The 22,800-nt window shown below is 27.0% G+C and overlaps 1 protein-coding gene across 1 annotated transcript; it reads left to right on the top strand.

The window, feature by feature from the left end:
• Positions 1-12,504: 12,504 nt before the first annotated feature.
• On the top strand, positions 12,505-13,410 carry LOC136076235 (uncharacterized). Its single transcript, XM_065789709.1, has 2 exons — positions 12,505-12,521; positions 12,801-13,410. The coding sequence occupies exons 1-2, from the start codon at positions 12,505-12,507 to the stop codon at positions 13,408-13,410; spliced, it is 627 nt and encodes a 208-aa protein (XP_065645781.1).
• The last annotated feature ends 9,390 nt before the right edge of the window (positions 13,411-22,800 follow it).

Here is a 22,800-nt window from a genome sequence, read left to right as displayed (position 1 = left end):
ATATATATATATATATATATATATATATATATATATATATATATATATATATATATATATATATATATATATATATATATATATATATATATATATATATATATTTATATATTAGTATTAGTATTAGTAACTTAAGTTACACACGAAAACGTTTTATTGTTATTTTTTGTGTAATGCATTTTATCTATTGCAGGCAACAACGTTAAACGCCATATAATGAGAAAGCTATAGTAACTTCGGGACTGCATTTTTATTTTGCAGTTTTGTTAGAATATTAAGTTAAATTTTTGTTCAATGTACTTGTCCAAGCTAATTTTAAAAGAGTTTGTGCTTTGCTGTATGACAACATCATCTGGTAGTGTATTCCAAATCGAAGCAACTCTTTTGTTAAAGAAATGATATTGCTTAGCACAATTGTTTATGATTTCTCTGCGGTATTGCAAACGTTGGTCAGCTCGTGGAGAGACCTTCAAAGGTTCTTTGTTCCAGTCTACTTTATTTTTAAAATTCTCTAGTTTTTAATTTTGAATTAGATCTCCCCGATGGCCTCTCTTTTCAAGTGATGAGCATTTAATTGTTGAACAGCGAATAGAGTAATTAAAGTTATGAAGATTGTGTGGTATCTTTGAAGCATGTTTTTAAATTTTTTCTAAAATTTTAATAATCTTTTTTCAAATAAGGCAACCATATTGACACCACATACTCAAAATGTGGTCGCACATAAACGTTATAAAAGTTTTTTTTTATATAGTACCCTTTCTATAAAGAATGTATTTTTTAGAATTCCAAGCATTGGATTAGCTTTATATGATGCTTTTGTGACTTGATCATCAAATTTAAGATCAGATGACAAAACTATACCTAAATCTTGTTCAGTTGTTGTTACTTCAAGCTTAATTCTCTGGTGTGTGCTAAGGTCATTTATATAATAATCAAATTTTAGTAAATTAGAACTCCCTAAAATATGCATTACTTTACACTTACTTTCGTTGAGTTGCATTTGCCACATTATTGTCCATTCTGTAATCCAATTAATATCACTCTGCAGTCGTTCACAGTCTTTTTTGCTTTCAATTGTGGCAAGTATCTTTGTGTCATCAGCGTACATTTTACAAACATTGTTTATCTTATCAGGCAGATCATTAACGTATATAATACACAAAGTAGGTCCTAACACAGAACCCTGAGGAACACCGCTAGTGACAAGAACTCAATCAGATATTGTTTCTCCTAAAACAACACGTTGTCGACGATATGAAAGGAAAGAGTTTATCCAAGAAGAAAGTTTACCAACAATTCCGTATTTTTCCAGTTTAAATAATAAAGGTTTATGTGGTACTTTATCGAAAGCTTTAGCATAATCAAGGAATATAACATCTGTCGATTTTTTATTTGATTTTGCAAAGGTTATAAAATCCATAGTTTCCAAAAGATTTGTGACACTTGATTTGTTTGTGACAAATTCGTGTTGACAGGTAGATATAAGATTATTATGAGATAAATGTTCTGTGATTTTATTTCTAATTATTTTCTAAAGAATTTTACACGTAACAAAAGTGAGGGAAACTGGTCGATAATTTGCTGGATCTGTTTTGCAGCCTTTCTTATATAATGGAGTAACATTGGCTTTTAACCAGGACTCTGGTAATTCAGAATGATCAATTGAATGTTGAAAAATAAGCGATAACGGTTTGGCTAATGATTTTGCACACTTTTGTAGAACTGATGGACTTACGCAGTCAGTGCCAAATGATTTGTCTGGATCTAATTAGAGTAAATGTAATTCTACTAGAGATTGATTTATTTTTAATGAACTGATTGTGTTTGATGTTCTGTTTGGGAAATGCGGTAGTGTGTGTACATTTCCGGTTGTGAAAACGGATTGAAATTGCAAATATAGTACATTTGCTATATCCACTTTCTTTATGCTAATATCTGATTCAGTGATCAATGCATTAATAGGGCTTGATGATGAACATTTAGAATTAATATAGTTAAATAGCCTTTTTGGATTGCGTTTATCATTTGCTAAATCTTCTTCAAAGATTCTAATTGCTGAACGAGTATACTTTTTGATTTGATTACGAACTGTGTTATTAAGATTAACTAGTTATGGAACTTTACATATTTCTATTTTTGTACCATAGTTGGTTTTTTGTTTTACTTAACGAAAAAATGTCAATTGTGATCCAAGGTTGATGCTTTTTTTGTGTTTGTTTTGATATAGGAGGTATGAATTTAGCACATAGTTTATGATATATATCTGTCCATTTTTTGTAGGATACTTAAATTGATACTTAAATTTTTAAACATAGCAATCCAATCATAACTATTAAAAGCTTCCTTTTAATAGTTATGATTGGATTGCTATGTTTAAAAATTAGTTTAGTTACCTTTTTTATAACATAATTTTGAGAAAATAAATGGGGTTGAGTAATTTGATTTTTCAATGATGAGATTCCATTTGAGCAGTAAGTGACCTTGTGTTGCACATCAAGAGGCGGATCAAAGGCTATTTTACTTATTTTATCTGGAAAGTCTGTTATATCAAGATCCAATGTGTTAATGCATTTATCTTTCTTAATTATAAATGTTGGTGAGTGTATGCATTGATACAAAAATGAATTTTTGAGTGTGTTAATAAAATTTGCTTCAATTGGTTTGCTTGGTCCTTTGAAGTTTGTTGAATAGTCATCATTCCAAACAATGTTAGGATAATTAAAATCGCCTGTGAGTAATAGTCCCGAAAAACGGTTACCATCAATAGATTTTTTTGCTAAAGTTATACAATTGTTAATTTTTTTAGCAGTTTTCTCCATCATTTTTGGTGGGTGGTATATACAATCAGCAACTTGTTACTTTTACTGATTGGGAGTGAAAGCCATAGTTGTTCAGAATATTTAAAAGTAAAACAAGAATGAATTTGAGAAAAGCTTAATTCAATTACGTTTAGGCAAGTTCTTGAATAAATAGCAACTCCTCCTCCATGACCATTTCTGTCATATCTGAAAAGATCATAATTTTTTATACTCATAGATGATATTTCATTAAACCATGTTTCGGTAATAATTGTAATGTCTATAGATTTTGAGAGAGCAATATCAGATAGTTCAAGTAGCTTTTCTTTGTTTAAAGATGTAGAATTGGTATAAAGACTTTTAACTTTGAGCAAGTGATTATCATTTAGGAAGTTATTATTATTATTGATAGAATTTATAAAAGGTTGCTTTTTATTGTTTACTGTAGAATTTTTGGAAAAAGTTTTGTAGTTGATGAGGCTTTCGAGCATTAGCTGCTGTTTGGTATCAATGAATGGATGTTTTTCTTTTCCGTTAAATAAACGGGTCTGTGAGACATCAACGCAGTGGACCCGGTCACCGCGGATGACAAATCTAAAGGGCTGATCAAGAATATCATTTTTGCGTAGATCTTCATTAGCCTCCTGTCTTTCTTTGAATAACTTAACAAACTCAGCTTGCTCAGCTATAGATCTTTCAGGTCGAATGTGGATGTTTTTATATATACCTTTACAAAGGTATTTAGCAGCTGCAATTACTTGGTTGCAAGTAATGGTTATTTTCAAATTCAACTATAACTGTTGGTTGCGGCTGTGTTTTTACATTTATTTTTCGGTTTTAACTAAATACTTTGACATTGGGATTGAGACTTAGTGAATGCAAAATATCTTGAACTGTCTTAGTTTCTTCTTCTTTTTTTTCAATTAAATTAATTTTGTTTGATGAGATGCCAATAAATATGGCTTTTCTGGACTTATTTTCGCTAAGTTTAGAGTTTTCTGATACTGCTTTTATAATTGCAAGATTTTGGGGGAAACCAGGTTTGGTAAATGATGAGGCAACATCCAGATATGAAGGTTGTGTAGATTGAGTGGTACATTTTGCTGTTAAACTTTCTAGTTTGGAAATTTTATCATTTAGTTCGTTTATAACATTATCCTTCTTTGCATTTTCATTACAAAGACATTCAACTTCAGATTTAAGTTCAACCACACATTGTTTAAACTCAAACAACTATTCATCCAAAGGTTTGATGGAAACATTTTCCATGTTCCTAGCTGGATCAACTGATGGACCATTACCATTTTTAGATCCACCAGTATGCACAAATACTTATTACACAGGGACTAAAAAGTTTCAGTATCTGTTTTTTTCCACACATATATATATATATGAGCCCATGAGATGCATAGTGGTATAAGTCACTTTTTTCAATATTTTGAGTTATTGCCACTAATGGTTAGCATTTTGTTTATTCTATTACATAGCAGAGTGGTATTAGCCTAATGATATCGATAATGATGCTAGTTTTATTTACTTCCTCTAAAACAGTTTGATGATTTATGATATGATGTCTACTAAATGCCTCTGTATCTCAAAACTAGATATGATATATATATATATATATATATATATATATATATATATATATATATATATATATATATATATATAACCTTATCTCGTAGTCGAAAGAGACTTTTAATGTAAAAAAAGACTCTTTTAACAACAATTTTGCTACCTCGAAAATTAAGCTACATTTTATTGTCGTTAAAAAGATCATTGAGAAGACCTTTTAAATTGTTAATGTAAATGTGGTAAATGGTCCTGTGGAAATTGTTCTTTTTAGTAATTACATAAAATTTCAATTAAACTATATGTTTTTGAATTTAAATGTTAGAAATTGTTTTTGATATAAAAATCCAAAATTAAATTAATTGTTTTATATAATAAAAATAAAATCCGATAATAAAACGCATGTGCGTGTATGTGTTTATTTTTTTACTATTAAAAAAAAAGATTTCATTTTCAGACTTTTTATTTTTTCTATATATATATAAAATGGAATCCAAATAAACGTGCATCGCATGATATTTCGAATTTTTTTAGTAGCATTTTTTATAACAAATTTGATAAATAAAATATAGAAATTTTTATTTAGCTCGTTGAGCTCTACAAAAATATGTAAAAAGTTTTTTAAGATTCAAAAGATTAAACGTAGTTATTTTAATTCAAAGAAAAAAAGTCCGAAATATGCATAACTCACGTTACAGCTGGATATAGATATGCATTAGTATTGTTTTCAATTATTTAAAAAACTAAACATTAAAAAAACCCCATATAACAGGTTGATGAACATTTATACAAATTTTAAACAATACAATATTGGATTAATTTTGAAAAAAAAATGTCACACACAACTTTAATTTTCCTTCAACAATATACCAGTGTTTTCAAGTAAATCAAGAAATTGATATACAACAAGAAAGGTTTTTGCAAAGAAAATGGAAAACTAGTTATACTTTTTGATATTAGACGATTATAATCGGCAGTCCTAAATCTAAAAATTAAATTTATCAGTCCAAAAACTAAAAATTACAATCAACAGTCCTAAAACTAAAAATTACAATCAACAATCCTGAAAATAAAAATTACAATCAACAGTCCTGAAACTAAAAACTAAAAAGTAACAGCTCTGAAACTAAAATTTTAAATAGTACAAAGTCGATAAAGAATGTTTATTTAAATTGAAAAAGTATTAACATTACGTATTGTTGTTGGACAAGCAATTAACTTAGCAAAGTTAAAATGCTAATAATGTTTAAAATTCTCAAGGATAGACTTTCATAGGGCAGCCAATAGGCTTATGTTTCTACACAAATCAGTGTGGTAAAGTCTCTTTTGTAACTATAATATGTGATACTATATGATCTGCTGCAATTCTACCTTTATAGTAGACTGCTTATGATAGCTTCTGCAAGTATTCTTATAAGGTTTTTGACAGGAATGCTAAGACAGTGTGTACATTATTTTGTACTTTTATTTAGTTTACTGATATCCATTTGACTCCCTTTAATCAGATTAAGGATACCTTTACATCTTATTTTACTTACTTCTTATTTCAATGCGTTGTAAGTATGTCCGAATTACAACGTCAAAAATGATAATAATATAATCGCAAAGTACCAGACCATACGTAAGTACCAGAACCACCAATGTTTTATATACCTGGAAAATAGAGCTTGGATGAGCAAAGAAGATTCCAAACTGAATAAGAGTTTTTTTATGTTGAATTTAAGCGCTATTTACTTATGAAAAAAAAGTTAGATATAACTAAAAATAGAAAATAATTTAAAAAAATTTCTATTTTAAAAATTACATTTTTTTTTAAATTGGACTGAAAAGGAGAAAATAATTTTTTTATTAGGTTTGACACATTTTCTTTCGATTTGACCCATTTTATAAAACTGCACCTCGAAAGTTCTAAAATTTTTTCATCTTCTAAAATTAATGAAACGCAAGAACACTAAAAAGGTAGGGCTTTTTTCCTATAAATTGTTCTACCTTCATTATCGTTTCTTATTTGTTTGATTTTCTCCTCAACTAACGAGTAAACTCCACCTTTTTAGTGTTCTTGCGTTTCAATAAACTTAAAAGATGTAAAAATTTCAGAATTTCAAAGGAACAGTTTTATAAAATCATGCTCAAACGGGTCAAATCTAAAGAAAAAATTATTTTCTTGCTTTTTGGTCCAAATGAAGAAAAGGTGTTTTTTTGAAGAAAAGTTTTTTTAAAATAATTATTATTACATTTTTTCTGTTAACTAATTTTTAAATTTTTTACTCTGAATAAGTTGCAGTTTTACAGTTAATTACATTTCATAACATGCAAAGCTCATTTATGAAAGCAAGTTTTAAACAATAGAAACTTTTGTGTTTTTAGTTTCAATCATTTGTGAACGTCATTTAGATGTCATTTGACGAAAAACTGTGTAGTTGCATAATATCTTTTGCTTTACCTAAAGCAAAAGACTTTTTTGCAACAGCAAACAAATGTAAAGTTAAAGTTTATCATTTTTTCGGAAATAATATTTTGATTAAAGTAATTGAAGTTTTTTGACAATAGGGATATAACACTTTCATAGGAAATAGGTGTCATTCTTTACACAATATCTAGCTTTTAACTAGACACGGGCCAATCTAGACTATCAGATTTTTAATGTTTTGGTGAATTTAGACCATCTAGCAAGAAAAGAGAGGGCAATTTTTGGTTTCTTTTTAGTTATCCTAACTCTATCACCAATTGAAAACTTTGGTTTAACAGGCTCTAATCGTGCAATTCCATTTAGATTCATCCAAACAATATTATTTTTATCGCTAGCTTAAACTGGTCTCATTTTAATTGAAGAATGTCTTGTGTTGCTGTATTTATTTACCATTTCATCTAAAACGTCAATATGTTTTCTAGTAGAATTTGCTGAAAAGTACTTAAACATTTTCTCTTTCATTGTTCTATTCCAACGTTCAACTACGCAACTTTTTTATTCATTTTTAGTTGAATACAACTTAACACCCAAAGCGTTAACATGCCTATTATAAAATTCTAAGCCTCCACCCACATTTCTTTAAAGATTCTTTTTAAAGCATTATCAACATCAACTCCAGTTTTACTCTTCAATGGAACAATCCATCCGTACTTTGAAAAAACATCTATAACCATTAATAAGTATTTTATACCGTCATTGAATTTGTAAAAAGATTGCATGTCAACTAAATCAGCAACCCATATTTAATCGGTTCTATTTAAAATAACTTTACTTTTTCTGAAATGTTTTACAACTGGTCTATGAAGTTCGTTTGCAAGTTTGTCAGTCCATTTTAATTCTTAATCCTCGTCTTTTTTACAGGTCGTTGGTAGTTTTTTTGAACACCTAATCCAAACTTTGTTTTAGTTGATATAATTGGTTTTATAATACCTCGTTCAATTCTTTCACGTATTGTTGGATCTTTTTAAAGAATCCATTTCTTCAAGTATAATTTTATCAGCTTGATTTCTTCTTGCAGTATCTTGAAAATATTTATACGCAAGATCATGATGGGAGGCTGCATTATCAACTCTATCTACAGGTTTATTTCATTCTTTATATGTGTCAGTAGAAGTTAATCTTTCATCTAAGTTAGTACCAGGACCTGCAAAGTTCATACCAGGTAAATGCATTTCACCTGGGAACTTTGACCATGGTAGTTTTATTTTATTTGTTGCTGAACTAATTGAACTAACTAAATCACCTACTGTTTTTGATGCAACAAATTTAGTTTTTGTTGTTCCACAAATAGCACAAGTTCCGCGTAGCATATTTCTATTGATTTTACTCACGACGTTTTAAGGGTTTAGTGTATTTGTTTTGTTTTTACATTTAACACAGTACATTAATATATATATAGAAGTTCTTAAATATATAAAACGGATATTATAGATTTATCATAGAATGTAAATAAAAGTAATCGTAATAATAATAAGCTAATACCTAAAAGTATAAGAGGAATTATTGTTGGAAAGTCAGTTTGCAGAAAATCTAATTTATTATTGAATTTACTTTTAAGACCTGGTTGGTTAGACTATAATAATTTACAAGTTTTTTGAAAATCTCTTTTTCAACCAGAATACAAAATATTAAAACGATCTTTTGAAAAAAAATTACCAAAAGAAGTTATTCTCGAACAATATAAGTTACAAGACAAAATAAAAAAATTGAATGCTAACCCCGAGTTTATAATTGAGAGCATTTCAAAAAATTTAAATGAGAAAACAGATATGGAGTGCAAGTTTTTTGAAACAGCAGAAGGTGTACAAGATCCTGAAGATCTTGGTATTAACAAGAATAGTTTGATAGTATTTGATGATTTACAATTAACAAAGCAAAATAAGTGTGAAAAATATTATATAAGAGGAAGGCATAGTAATGTAGATTGTTTCTATCATGCACAAAACTATTTTAAGTTACCAAGGAGAACTATAAGAGAAAATGAAAATTTTATATGTTTATTTCCGCAAGATTCAAAGAATTTAAATCACATTTATTATGATATTGTTTCAAGTGATATGTCAAAAGGTGATTTTAAATTTTTTGTAAGAAAGCTTGGTCAGAGCCTCATGGATTTGTTATTATAGATCTATCTTCTAAAAGAGGTTATGGAAAATATAGAAGTGGATTAAATTGTTTTTATATACCGACTTGTGAATTTTAAAAAAGTTCTTAAAAATTTTTTTTCTTGTATATAAAAAACAAAAATGTCTTGTATAGTAATAAGTGAAAATAGCAATAACATAAAAACTACGTTTGCTCCTATTCTTATTCCACTTAGTGAAGATAAAGAATATGAAATGGCAATTGTTAGTTTAAAGACATATTACAGTTTTCCTAATATTGATTCTTCAAACAACAATACTAGATATAGTGCAGATAATGGAACAACTTGGATTGATATAAACATTCCAGAAGAATGTTATGAGATTACTGATATAAATGATTATGTTATATTTGCTATGTCTCAAAACAGTAGTAACGTCGCAGAAGTTGCAAATATTTCAATTGAAGCAAATAATAATACATTAAAAATAGTTTTAAATATTGCATCTGGTTTTAAAGTTGATTTTACAACTCCAAACTCAATTAGAACTGTTTTAGGTTTTAATAGTTAAATATATTCATCAGGTTCTTATCAATCAACTAATATTGTAAACATATTGAGAGTTAACAGTATACGAGTAACAAATGGTATAATAGGATCATCATATGTAAATGGAGGAACACAAAACATTGTATATTCATTTTTCCCAAGTGTAGGTCCTGGATTTAAAATTATTCAAGAGCCGTTAAACTTAATTTATTTACCAATAACAGTAAAAACAATTTCAAAAATGGATACTAAAGTGATTGATCAAAATGGAAATCCTTTAAAATTACGAGGAGAAGAATTGTCTATTAGATTTCATATAATAGAAAACATTTTTTTTTATAATATAAAATGAGTAAATATACTAATATTAAAATCAATGTTTCGCAAGGGCAATTAGAAAAACTTAAAAAAGCAATTGAAGATGGTTATGGAGCTAATATTAAATTATCACATTCAGATCTTAATTGTGAACATGTATTAGCTGTAACAAATACATAATTGAATAGAGCTAAAAGAGCATATGAAAAAGGTATGGGTGTAATAATTAGTTTAAGTAAAACACAACTAGCTCACAATTCTCAAATAGAGGGAGGATTTATTGATGCACTTTTTTTCTTTACTTGGTACATTTTGATGGAAGATTTTTATTATTAGGCGTTGCTCCAGCACTTGGAACAGGACAATTAACAGGAGTAGGTTCAACAGCTGGATTAGTTATAGTTGATAAAATTGCTGGATGGGGTGTTGTGTACTTAAAAAAAGAATGGACAAGGAGTTAAAATGACAGCTGCAGGATCGGGTTTATATTTGAAACCATGGAGTAAGTGAGGTTCTGTAGGTGATGGATTGTACTTATGTAGTGGAAATGGATATATATCAATAGGATCAGGTTTATTATTAGGACCAAGTTCACCATTTGCTAATACTCCATTTTTAAATATGATTTTTTGAAAATCTTTTTTTTACATATATAAAATGTCAAGAAATAATGCACCAATACATAAATTTATAAACAAATATAAAAGAATTGAGCTTCCTCAAATGTTTTTTAAGCCACACAAATATTTAGAATACCCTTCATTCTTAATAAATGAGTATAGATATGAGATATTTGCTCATCATAACATTACAATAAAATCTCTATCACATCAAAATATTATTTTAAAGTTTGGTGTAACAATTAATGAAGGTGTTGCGTTAGTTTCACTAAAACAAGAACTTAAATTAAAAATGTTAAGTTTACAAAACTCTTTAATATCAGAGACTGTTGATGATATTGTAGTAAATATTGTTAATAATTCAGATTCTGATGTATTAATTAAAAAAGGAGATAGTTTATGCTTTGTTAATTTATTGAAATAGTTTTTTAAAATCATTATTTTTTCCCTTATTAAAAATGGAATATAATGAAATATACCCAACTCTTCCAGATGCGCCTGCTGAAAATCAGGTGATTAGTGGACATATATATCGTTTAAACAAAATTAATGAGATTAAAAAGAAATAAAGAGTGCGAGAGAAAAAAGAACTATGTTAAGTAAAAAGCATCATAGAGCAGTAAAAATAATTTCAGCAGTTGATAATGCATTACTAGCAAGCCATAGCACTATGCCACTTGGAACTATTGGAATTGGTTTTTTAGCAACAATAATTGCAGCACCAGTAGTTATTGCATGTGAGGGTGCAGCATTAGGTGCAGATGTTTTATCAATAATACGTGGACAAGTTAATAAAAAACTAAATTTAAAAGCATGTAAAGATTAGGATACTTGCTGATTCAAAATTAAATACAACAAGTGATTATATTTCTAAAGCTTTAGTAGATGGACATATAAACGACATAAAGATAAAAAAACACAACATAACAATTTATGCTGTGTTTTTTTATCTTTTTTATAAAAAAATTAAATGTCATTTCTAAAAATTAAAGATCCTGAAAAGAGAGATCAAATTGTTAAAGAATTCTTAGATTGTAAAAAACGAATACAGCAGAAAAATTTATATGAAAAGATGGGTGAAACTAATTTACAGTTAGACCTGACGAAACTGTACAAGCCATTAAGTGATATTCAAAATGGAATAAAAAAAAACATATCTAAATTGCATGATCAAGCTAATAAATTTGCACTCACTTTTTCAAACGTTTATCTTGAAATAAAACATATTATGGTGCTCCTGGTCTTTGGGAGTTGATAACAAAGTTTTATCCTTATAAAGAAATATATACTAAAGATGATCTTAAAAATTATAAAAATATATTAATACAAACGGATGCAAACCCATACAAACCAAAATCATCTAGGAGTGGATAACACAGAGAAATAATAGCTCTAATTTGGAGAGATAAAAAGTAAAAATGAGAAGCGTGGATCAAAAGAAACAGGCTTACAAACTATAATCCTTCCTAATGATCCTAACGCTCTAATTGAAATGCTTGAATTACGTATAGCTGCATTGAAAGCAGGTAACACTGGAGCAAGAAATGAAACTGTTGCGATTTGTGATGAGTTATTTCGGCAAGGTGTTATAAATATTGAACAGTATAAAACAATACAAAACAATTTATAAATATATCTCAACGCATATAAAAAAAAAAAAAGTACATAAAAATTGCTAACTACTAATAATAAGAGATATGTTATTGGAGGAAGTGGAATATTTGAATTTATGAAAAATTAATTTAAACGTATAGCAGCATCAAAAGTAACAAGAGTATCATCAGCTATGTTGAAGCATTTGGCTGCAAGCGATTTAGAAAAACTGCGATATCTGCTTCTAAATCAGCAGGAAAAGAACTTTCAACATCAGCAATAACTTCTGCTAGAAATGCTGCAGTTAAAAAAGGAAAACGATTAATTGATAAAGCATCTTCAAAAGTAGTTTCACAACCAAATACTCCTAATAAAAAAATTAAAGCAATAATTTCAAATTTGATAAATAATGGATCTAAAGATCTAATGAAATCTGGATCTAAAGATCTAATAAATAATTGAGATTAGGTAACAACAAATATAAATAAAATAATGATGGGGTCTGCAATAAGGTCAGTATAAAAAGTATAAAATGAAAATGCTATAATAATAGAAGTTTTAGTAAAAAAGGAACGCGGTCTTAGACTTGCGTAATTTTTTACACAGTTATTAGGTTTTTAGAATTGTCTAATAAATTTTTTTTTTATATTGCATATAAAAAAAAAAAATGACAACTTCTGAAGATTAAATATTACAGAAATCCCAACTGTGGATTAAGGAATTAAAAGATTTGAGTTCCATGAGTATGAGCCAGCGGCTTGTACAAATCTAAGTAGTGTTGGATAAATAAGAATCAACGTTGAGCAACAAAATTTGTTTACACTTCCATCTGAAGCTTTTCTCTTGTTTGAAGGAAGACTTCTTAAAGCTGATGGAACACCTTATGAGAATGCTGATGCAGTGTCACTTACAAATAATGGTATTATACACTTATTTATTCAAATATCATATCAATTATCAAACCAAGAAGTAAAAGCTGTTTATCATCCAGGTCAAGCAACTACAACGTTAGGAATGTTTAAATACTCAAACGACTTTCAATTAGTACAAGGATTAAATAAATTGTGGTATAAAGATTCTGTAACGACAGCAGTACTTGATGATAACTCAGGGTTTACAGTAAGACAAGCATACATAATTCAGAAACCGACTACAATAGGAACTTTTTCTTTTTGTATACCTTCAAAGCACATTTTTGGATTTTGTGATGATTACGACAAAGCTATTTATGGATTTAAAGATACACTAACTCTTGTAAGAAAAAGTGATGATGGTGCAATTTTTAGACTTGCTGCTGCAGATGCAGGAAAAATTGATCTTAATAAAATATCATTGTTTATTCCACATGTGATCCCATCAGATTTAGAAAGGATTAATCTTTATTATAAAACTTATTTATAAAACTATTGAATCAAAAGTGACACTTACAGTAAGTTTTCACGCGCAGCAGTGTGATACTATATCTGTTCCACAATCTACTACATTTTCTTGGAGATTGAGCGTAAAGACATCTCATGAAAATCTATACATATTGTTGGATATCAAACAAGTAAAGATGGAGATCAATTACTCAATCCTTCAATACTCGATCATTGCAACTTGAAAAATATGTCTATTATGCTTAATCAGGAAAGATATTCTGCTGTTGATTATAATTTATCATTCCCAAATCACCAACTTTCAAGAGCTTATATAGATGCCTCTGTGTTTAGTGAAAAATATTATGGAATGAATGAATTAATCACACAAAGCAACATAACTCCTTCTGACTATAAAGATTCATTACCACTTATAGTTTTTGATATTAGTAGACAATCAGAAAGATTAAAATCATCAGTAGTAGATGTACAAATTAAAGCAAAATTTAATGCAGCTGTTCCAGCAGATACTGAAGCATTTGCTGTTGTGTAATCTGATAGATTGTTACAATTTCAATCAGACGGAAATAAAATGAAAATTGTTTATTAAAAATTTTTTGAAAATAAATTAAATTTTTTTTCTTTATATATTAAAAGAATGAGATATACAAAGAAAAGTTTAAAAAATCTATTCGAAGAAATAGTATTTCAAAAACATCTGACAATCTCATTACATTGCCAATGATTGGTATGGATAATAGGTTATTAAATAAAGTATCTATTATGACTGATGTGAAAGAAGTAAGTGAGAAAGGATCAGTTGGTAGACCTAAAATACATCCAGTGAAAGAAGTAAATGAGAAAAGACCAGTTGGTAGACCAAGAAAAATCATGAAACAAGAGAAAAAGAAGAAAAATAAATAGATCCAAAAGTTAAAAACAATAAAGAAAAAACCAGTCACTGTTAAATTTACTAACATAGAAACAGGAGAAATTAAAATATATAAATCATATATAGTGCTATGCGTAAAACTAAGCATGGATGGAGATATCTTGAATTACGTGATGGAAAAGTCGATAATCGATTTAAGATTGAAATATTAAATTCTGAAAAATTAAAAAAATAAAAGATATTTAAAAAATATTTACAAAAGCGCGTGTAAATATTTTTAGTAAAATAAAATCTTGTCATATAAAAAATGGAAAATAAAATTCTCAAAGAATTACAACAAAATATACTCGATGAACCTATTCCAGATATAACATCTTCAGAAATTTTAACTCCTACAACTTCTGTATATAAAACATTGACAATAACAAAAGAGCAGCAGATAGCAAAATATCGAAAAATTAAATATTTATAGAATACGAGGATGGGGATGTATTTAAAAATTAAATAAGAATAAAGATATAAAAATAAAAAATGCAACAAGATTTTTTATTTAAAAAAAAAATCATTTTAAGAAAATTAAAATTAAAAAAAATAATCTTGCTATATAAAAAATGGAAAATAAAAATGTCAGAGAATTACAACAAATCGGAAAAAGAGCGAAAAATTAAATATTATTATAGAATGCGAAAAAGTGAATTATTAGAAGCACACACCTGTTGAGCACACACCTGTTGAGGACGCACAAACGCAATCTACACCAGTTGGGAACACACTGATTGAACAAAAACCAACGCAATCTACTGCAAGTTGGCTAAATAGAAAATTTAATTCTATTGCAGATTGGATTGTGTCATACGTACCTGATGCAATTAAGAATCCAGTCAATCAAAAAATCAACTCATTAAAAAATTTATACAATAAATTAGTTGTAAATAAAAATGAACCGGATGATAAAGTTGAAGAGAGAATAAAAAATGAACCTGAAAATAAAGTTGAAGAAAGAAAACAAATAGAATTCAAATTAATGCAAACATATGATGTGACAAAACAATTTAAAGCTAAAAGAATAGAAGGTTACGATCCTTTATCCTTCATAAAATACTAAATAAAAATAAAAATTCAAAAAATTTTTATAGATCTCTATTGTGAAATGGAGCGTACTTTTATTCTAACAGGAGAAACTATAATCACAACTAGTATATTTAGAACGAATAATCAAGTTGTATTAGAGTCAACAAATTTAGTTGAGTTTTATGAAAAAGTTGAGCAGAAAATTTTAAAATCATTATCATCATATCAACAGTTGGGGTCAGGTTGGAGGTTTGCTTCTATCAAAAAGATAGAAATAAATATTATTGAGTATAATCCTATTAAAGCTAAATCATACATTCCACTTGATAAAAATTTAGCAAATAAAAAGGCGATAATTAATATAAAAAATGAAGATAATCAATGTTGTGTGTTCCTAGAGCATTAAATCCATCAGATAATCATCCTGAAAGAGTAGATAAAGAGTTTAAAAATCAAGCTGAAAAAATAAACTGGGATAAAATAGAACTTTGAGTATTATTAAGCCAAATTACACAATTTGAGAAGAACAATACAGATATCAGTGTTAATGTATTTGGTTATGAAAACTCAGAAGTAAATATTTTGAATGTGTCTAAAAACGATTGTCGTAAACATTTAATAGATTTATTATTATTCTCGAATGGTGAAACTAATTACTAATGTTTAATAAAATGTTTAAGCATATTACTTTCTTCACAAACATTTAGACATCATGTAAAGTGTATTATTGTAGGAATTGTTTACTTGGGTTTAATTCTAAAGAATCTTTATCTAATCATAAATTGTATTGTGAAACACATGATTCAGTACGAATTGAACTTCCACCACCAAATTCAACTATGCAATTTATTAATCACAATAGATCAATGAGAGTTCCGTTTGTAGTGTATGCAGACTTTGAAAGTTTTATCAAACCAATCAACACTTGTGCACCGAATCCGAATGATTCCTATACTAAGCAATATCAAAAACATATTCCAAGTTCATTCTGTTATTATATTAAATGTTTTGATGAAATTATTTATCAAAGTAAATAGTTACATTTACTGCTAGTAGTGAAGCGGATGATGTTGTGCAAATTTTTGTTGATCAATAAAATGAAAATATCAGGAAAATTTATAACATGATTAAATTTTTAAAAAAGATTATATTTACTCCTTAAAACAAGCATGATTTTAATTCTGCAATATCATGTCACATTTGTGGAGAAGATCTTGATAAAGAAAAAGTACGTGACCACTCTCATATTACTGAAAAGTATAGAGGCGCTGCTCATCAAAGTTGCAATAAAAAGTACAAAATTCCAAAATTCTTTCCAGTACTATTTCACAATTTATCAGGTTATGATTGCCACTTGTTTATAAAGAAATTATCAGGAGGAAATTTAAAGTGTATACCAAACAATGAAGGAAAGTATATTAGCTTTTCTAGAGAAATTAAACTTGGTGAGTTTATTAATGAAGATGGTAAGAAAGTTAAAATTAAGCCAGAACTACGTTTCAAAGATAGTTACAGGTATTTTATCAAATAATTTAACTAAAGATCAATGTAAAAATATACGAAAGTTATATTTAGGTAAAAAATTAGATTTGTTACTAGGAAAAGGTGTGCACCCATATGATTGGGTTGATTCTATTAATAAATTTAATGAGACACAATTACCACAAAAAGAATCGTTATTTTCAAAATTAAATGATGAAGATATAAGTGATGATGATTACTCACATGCACAAAATGTATGAAATGAGTTTAATTGTAAAACATTTAGAGATTATCATGATTTATACAACGTATAAGTATGACCAAAGCAAACAATCGACATATATACAGTATCTAGATGCTAATAATTTATATAAGTGGGCAATGAGTAAACCACTTCCTACACATGGTTTTAAATGGATGGATGAAGATGAGTTGATGAACTGGAAATCACTTCCATGTGTACTGGAAGTTGATTTAGATTACCCTGAATATCTACATGATGATCATAATGATTATCCACTTGCACCTTAAAAGGATAATCGTTAATAATGTTGAAAACTTAGTGCCTAAATTAAATAATAAGAAAAATTGTATAGTACATTATGAAAATTTTAAATTGTATAAAAGATTAGGATTAAAGATTAAAAAAATTCATAGAGGTATAAAAGTTTGAAGAAAGAGAATGGCTAAATGAATACATTGAACTAAATACAAATCTAAGAACTAAAGCAACTAATGATTTTGAAAAAGACTTTTTTAAAGTTATGAATAATTCAGTATTTGGAAAAACAATGGAGAATGTTGAAAACAGAGTTGATATTAGATTAGTAACAGACAGAAATTAAATTAGCATTAAAACCTAACTTTGAAAGTAGAACAATATTTGATGAAAACTTAATAGCAATACATATGAAAAGAACAAAATTAAAATATGCTAAACCAATTTACTTAGGAATGTGTGTATTAGATTTGAGAAAAACAATTATGTATGAATTTCACTACAATTACATAAAAAAAAAATACTCTGATACAGCAAAACTATTATTCACAGATACAGATTCATTAGCATACGATATTAAAACAGAAGACTTTTATGCAGATATTTCTAAAGATATTGAAAGTAAATTTGATACAAGTGAATTTGACTCAAAGCACCCAGCAAATAATAATGTAAATTTTAAAGTTTGTGTTAATAAGAAAGTAATAGGTATGTTTAAAGATGAGTCTGGAGGAGCATATATTGAAGAATTTGTAAGACTCAGAATAAAGCTGTATTCTTACAAAGTACACGGAAAAGATAACAAAAAATGTAAGAGATTAAAGAAAAATGTTGTTAAAAAATATATAACACATGAAGATTACAGAGATTGTTTATTAAGTAAGAGGAATCATATTCGGAAAATGAATGTAATAAAATCCCATTTACATGAAATTTACACAGAAGAGATCAACAAAATAGCATAAAGCGCAGAAGACGATAAAAAAAGCTATTTTAGAAGATGGCATACACACATTAGCATATGGGCACTACAAACTAAAAGAAGAAAAGTATAATTTATAGCCCAAAGAGGTCAATTAGGCAAAGAGGTCAAGGAGGTCAAAAAGGTCAAAGAGTTATTTTAGAAAAAAAAAACAGTTTTTAATTAAAAAATGGAAACGGTTAATAACAATTATCATTAACTTATCAATGTTGAAGGAATAATTTTACCAAATGAGCCCCCAACAAATTTTCAATTGATCAAAGCAGTAAAAAAACTAAAAATAAAACATTTTGGAGGTATATTTGTAAGAGATAAATTACCTGAAAATACACAAAAAAAGAATGCGGAATATTAAATACAGGAGATTCAAGTACGCAGGGATTTCACTGGATTTGCTGGTACAAAGAAGAGATAAAAAAAGTTTTGACTCTTACGGACTACCACCAGTTGAAATTGATAATTATTTAAAAGGTCACTGTTATTATTATAGTAACAGAATTCAGTTTGGAAATACCTCATTCTGTGGACATTTGTGCCTATATGTTTTAAAAAAACTAAATGAAGAACATGATTTTGAGAATATTATAAATAACATAATATTCTCAAAATATAATATCTGTGGTAATTTTAAAAAAAATATATTGTAAAAAAAATAATTTCTTTTATATTGTATATAAAAACAAAATGCCTGTTGATAAATTCGCACGCATTACTGATTCATCTACAAAACAAGTAACAAATGGGTTAACATTATCTTAAGCTAATAATTTGTTTATTAGAAGAGATGGACTAAATAATGCAATTAATAATATTGACATGAATAAAAACAACTTAATAAATATAGCAGAACCTACGAATCCAAGTAATGCTGCTACAAAAAGTTATGTTGATAAAATGATAATTTCTTCTAACAGTTTAGAAATAATGTCAAATTCAAGTTTAACATGCCATCTTCAACCACATAGAGGTACTACTGGATTATTAGTATATAGTATAACCTTTAACAATAACTCTGGTGTTCTCAGAAAACTATGGTTAGCACTTCAAGGAACTGCACCAAGTGGTGAATCTGTTCCAGGTAACGTATTTATTAAAATATATGCAGATAACAGACTTGCATATGAGATTATTCTCATATTACAGATGCTATTGGAATAGATACTATAGTTTTAGCCAGTGTTTTTTCCAGTGTTTTTTGTTTTCTCCACTTGGAGGACCATTTTATTATAGTTCTTTAAAAGGTTGTGATAGGTTTGATGCTATTTTGATGGGAGGATACTTAACATTTGATTTACCATTTAATAACAATCTAGCAATTGAACTTAACAATAATACTGGTAATCCAGTTTCATATTGAATACAACTTTTGTTTCAAGATCACTACCACCATACATTTCATTTCTTAAATTATACCCAGCAATATTTAGATATACAAACTCAATTTATGGTAAAGAATATATATTACTGAACACTGCAGGAAATGGAAATGGTGTTTATTTAAAATATATTAGAATGCATGTTGTTGGCAAATCTGGAGATTGGTGGTAATCAAGAGTACGCATGTATGATGCCTTTAATTCTTCTGTTCATACTGACAATATGATACAACCTTGGACATCGTATCACTATAGTAGTTATTAAGTATTTCCTGGATTTGATGTTAATAGTACATGTATATTCTGTTCATCTGGATTAGAAGATTTTTATCTTTCTTCATGGAACGGTGCTAGTTCTACATCATTTAGTAATACAGAATCTGGACTATTGTATCAATCAAAAGCAACAATTAATTCTACAACAACTATCTCATTTTACAGAAATTTTAATCAATCCAAATCTATGCCTAGTGTTAGTAGTGGAAGAAGATTAATAGTTACATTAAACTCTGGAGATGCACAAGTTGGACAATCTGGAAGTTTTGGTGCTATAATAGGTGTACTTTACTATTATGCGTAGCTATATTACATTTATGCTTAGATTTCTGTTGTGAGATCAATTGAGCTATACTACATTTACTCTTGAGCTCACCTTATAATTATTATTTCTTTGTTGAAACAATAATTAAATTAATACCATGTCATGCTGGTTTATGAGATCCCAAAATATACGTGTTGAAAAATAGTTAAAATAATACCATACTTTCTAAGCCACACACTTTTTTTGAAAATACACTTTTCTTTGCCCAGAATCCACTTTTTATACTACTGTCATCTCTTTATATTAATGCTGAACTTCATAGTATAGTAGTTTTATAAAGTCTTTTATTTATTAAAACATATTATAGAGTTGGTTAGATTGTAGCTTGTTGCTTGCAAGAGTTGGTAAGATTGCAGCTTGTTTTTGATTAGCACTGCTGTTCTTCTTATCCTTACGCTTATTATTATTTTTAAATTTTTCGAAATACAAAATAAAACATATATAAAGTTCTATTGACATCAAATACATAAGGAATGTAAAGATATTATATACTTTGACAAACGAAAAGGAAACAATTTTAAAAAAAGCTTTTTAAAAAAACCGGGAGAAACTTGTTGCTCATATGCCTTAGAGATACTTGTGTTACTATGTGCTTAGGTCATTAGTTAAGTTTGAGCGTTTAACTCACATCAAACAGGCAACTTCCTTTCTTATATGAAAAAAGATTTTTCATTTAAACTTTTATTTTCTTTAAAGTTAATAAATAGGGCGAGGGTCCTAACAAACTGCGGATGGTCTGAAACAAAAACTATGATCTGAAACTTAACAAAAAAAGGTTTAATAAGCCTATCCCCCTAGGAAGTTTACAACTTTACAATAAGAAGGTATAATGAATTGAACATTAATCGTTATGTTAATTTAAAAGATTTTTATTTTCTACTACTTACTAAAAATTAAAACAATATATAAAGAATAATTATAGAAATGATTAGTGTGAAATAGATTTACCATATTATACGAGCCACGGTAAGTCCATTATTACCCGTGTTTTTAAGTCTATTTCTATATACATATATATATATATATATATATATATATATATATATATATATATATATATATACATATAAATATATACATATATATACATATATATGTATATATATATGTGCATATATATATATATATATATATATATATATATATATATATATATATATATATATATATATATGTACATATATATACATATATATGTATATATATCTATGTGCATATATATATATATATATATATATATATATATATATATATATATATATATATATATATATATATATATATATACATATATATGTATATATATATATATATATGTGCATATATATATATATATATATATATATATATATATATATATATATTATGTATATATTTTCTATATATATATATATATATATATATATATATATATATATATATATATATATATGTATATATATATATATATAATATATATATATATATATATATATATATATATATATATATATATATATATATATATATATATATATACAGAGGCGTAAAAAGAATTTTTTGGTAATCAAGATAGGTAACTTCCAGACATGGAGCAAACTTCAAACATTTATATGTTTATACCTATATCAAATAATGAGGATTTACAAAAAATTGCGATGATTGGAGGCTGGGAACAAAAAAGCCCCAAAATTTTTGCCCCCCTGCCCCAAACGTGAGAGCAACAAGTTGATGAAATATTTTTTGTACTATTCTTAACTAGACTTATATTCATCGATAAATTTTAGATTTCATTTTAAAATATTTTAGCGTTTAAAAATTATGACCATAAAAAGTTTAAACCCCCCTCATTTTGAGGGGTTGCAAATTTTATATGTTAATAATTTTTAAGCGCTAATAGATAATACTATGAAACTTAAAATTTATCGATGAATATAAGTCTAGTTAAGAATAGTACAAAAAATATTTCATCTACTTGTTGCTCTCACGTTTGGGGCAGGATGGGGGCGAAAACTTTGGGGCTTTTTTGTTCCCAGCCTCCAATCATCACAATTTTTTGCAAACCCTCATTATTTGAAATAAGTGTAAACATATAAATATTTGGAGTTAGCTCCATGTCTGGAAGTTAGCTATTTCAAAGACCAAAAAATTCTTTCTACGCCTCTGTATATATATATATATATATATATATATATATATATATATATATATATATATATATATATATATATATATATATATATATATATATATATATATATATATATATATATATATATATATATATATATATATATATATATATATATATATATATATATATATATATATATATATATATATATACATATATATATATATCGTCTACAAATGGTAAATATATATATATATATATATATATATATATATATATATATATATATATATATATATATACATATATATACATATATATATATATATATACATATATATATATATATATACATATATATACATATATATATGTATATATATATATATATATATATATATATATATATATATATAT

Source organism: Hydra vulgaris, chromosome 02 (assembly GCF_038396675.1).
Source record: "Hydra vulgaris chromosome 02, alternate assembly HydraT2T_AEP".
NCBI lineage: Eukaryota > Metazoa > Cnidaria > Hydrozoa > Anthoathecata > Hydridae > Hydra > Hydra vulgaris.
Note: the sequence above shows the minus strand (reverse complement) of the source record. Positions and strands in the feature narration are given on the sequence as shown.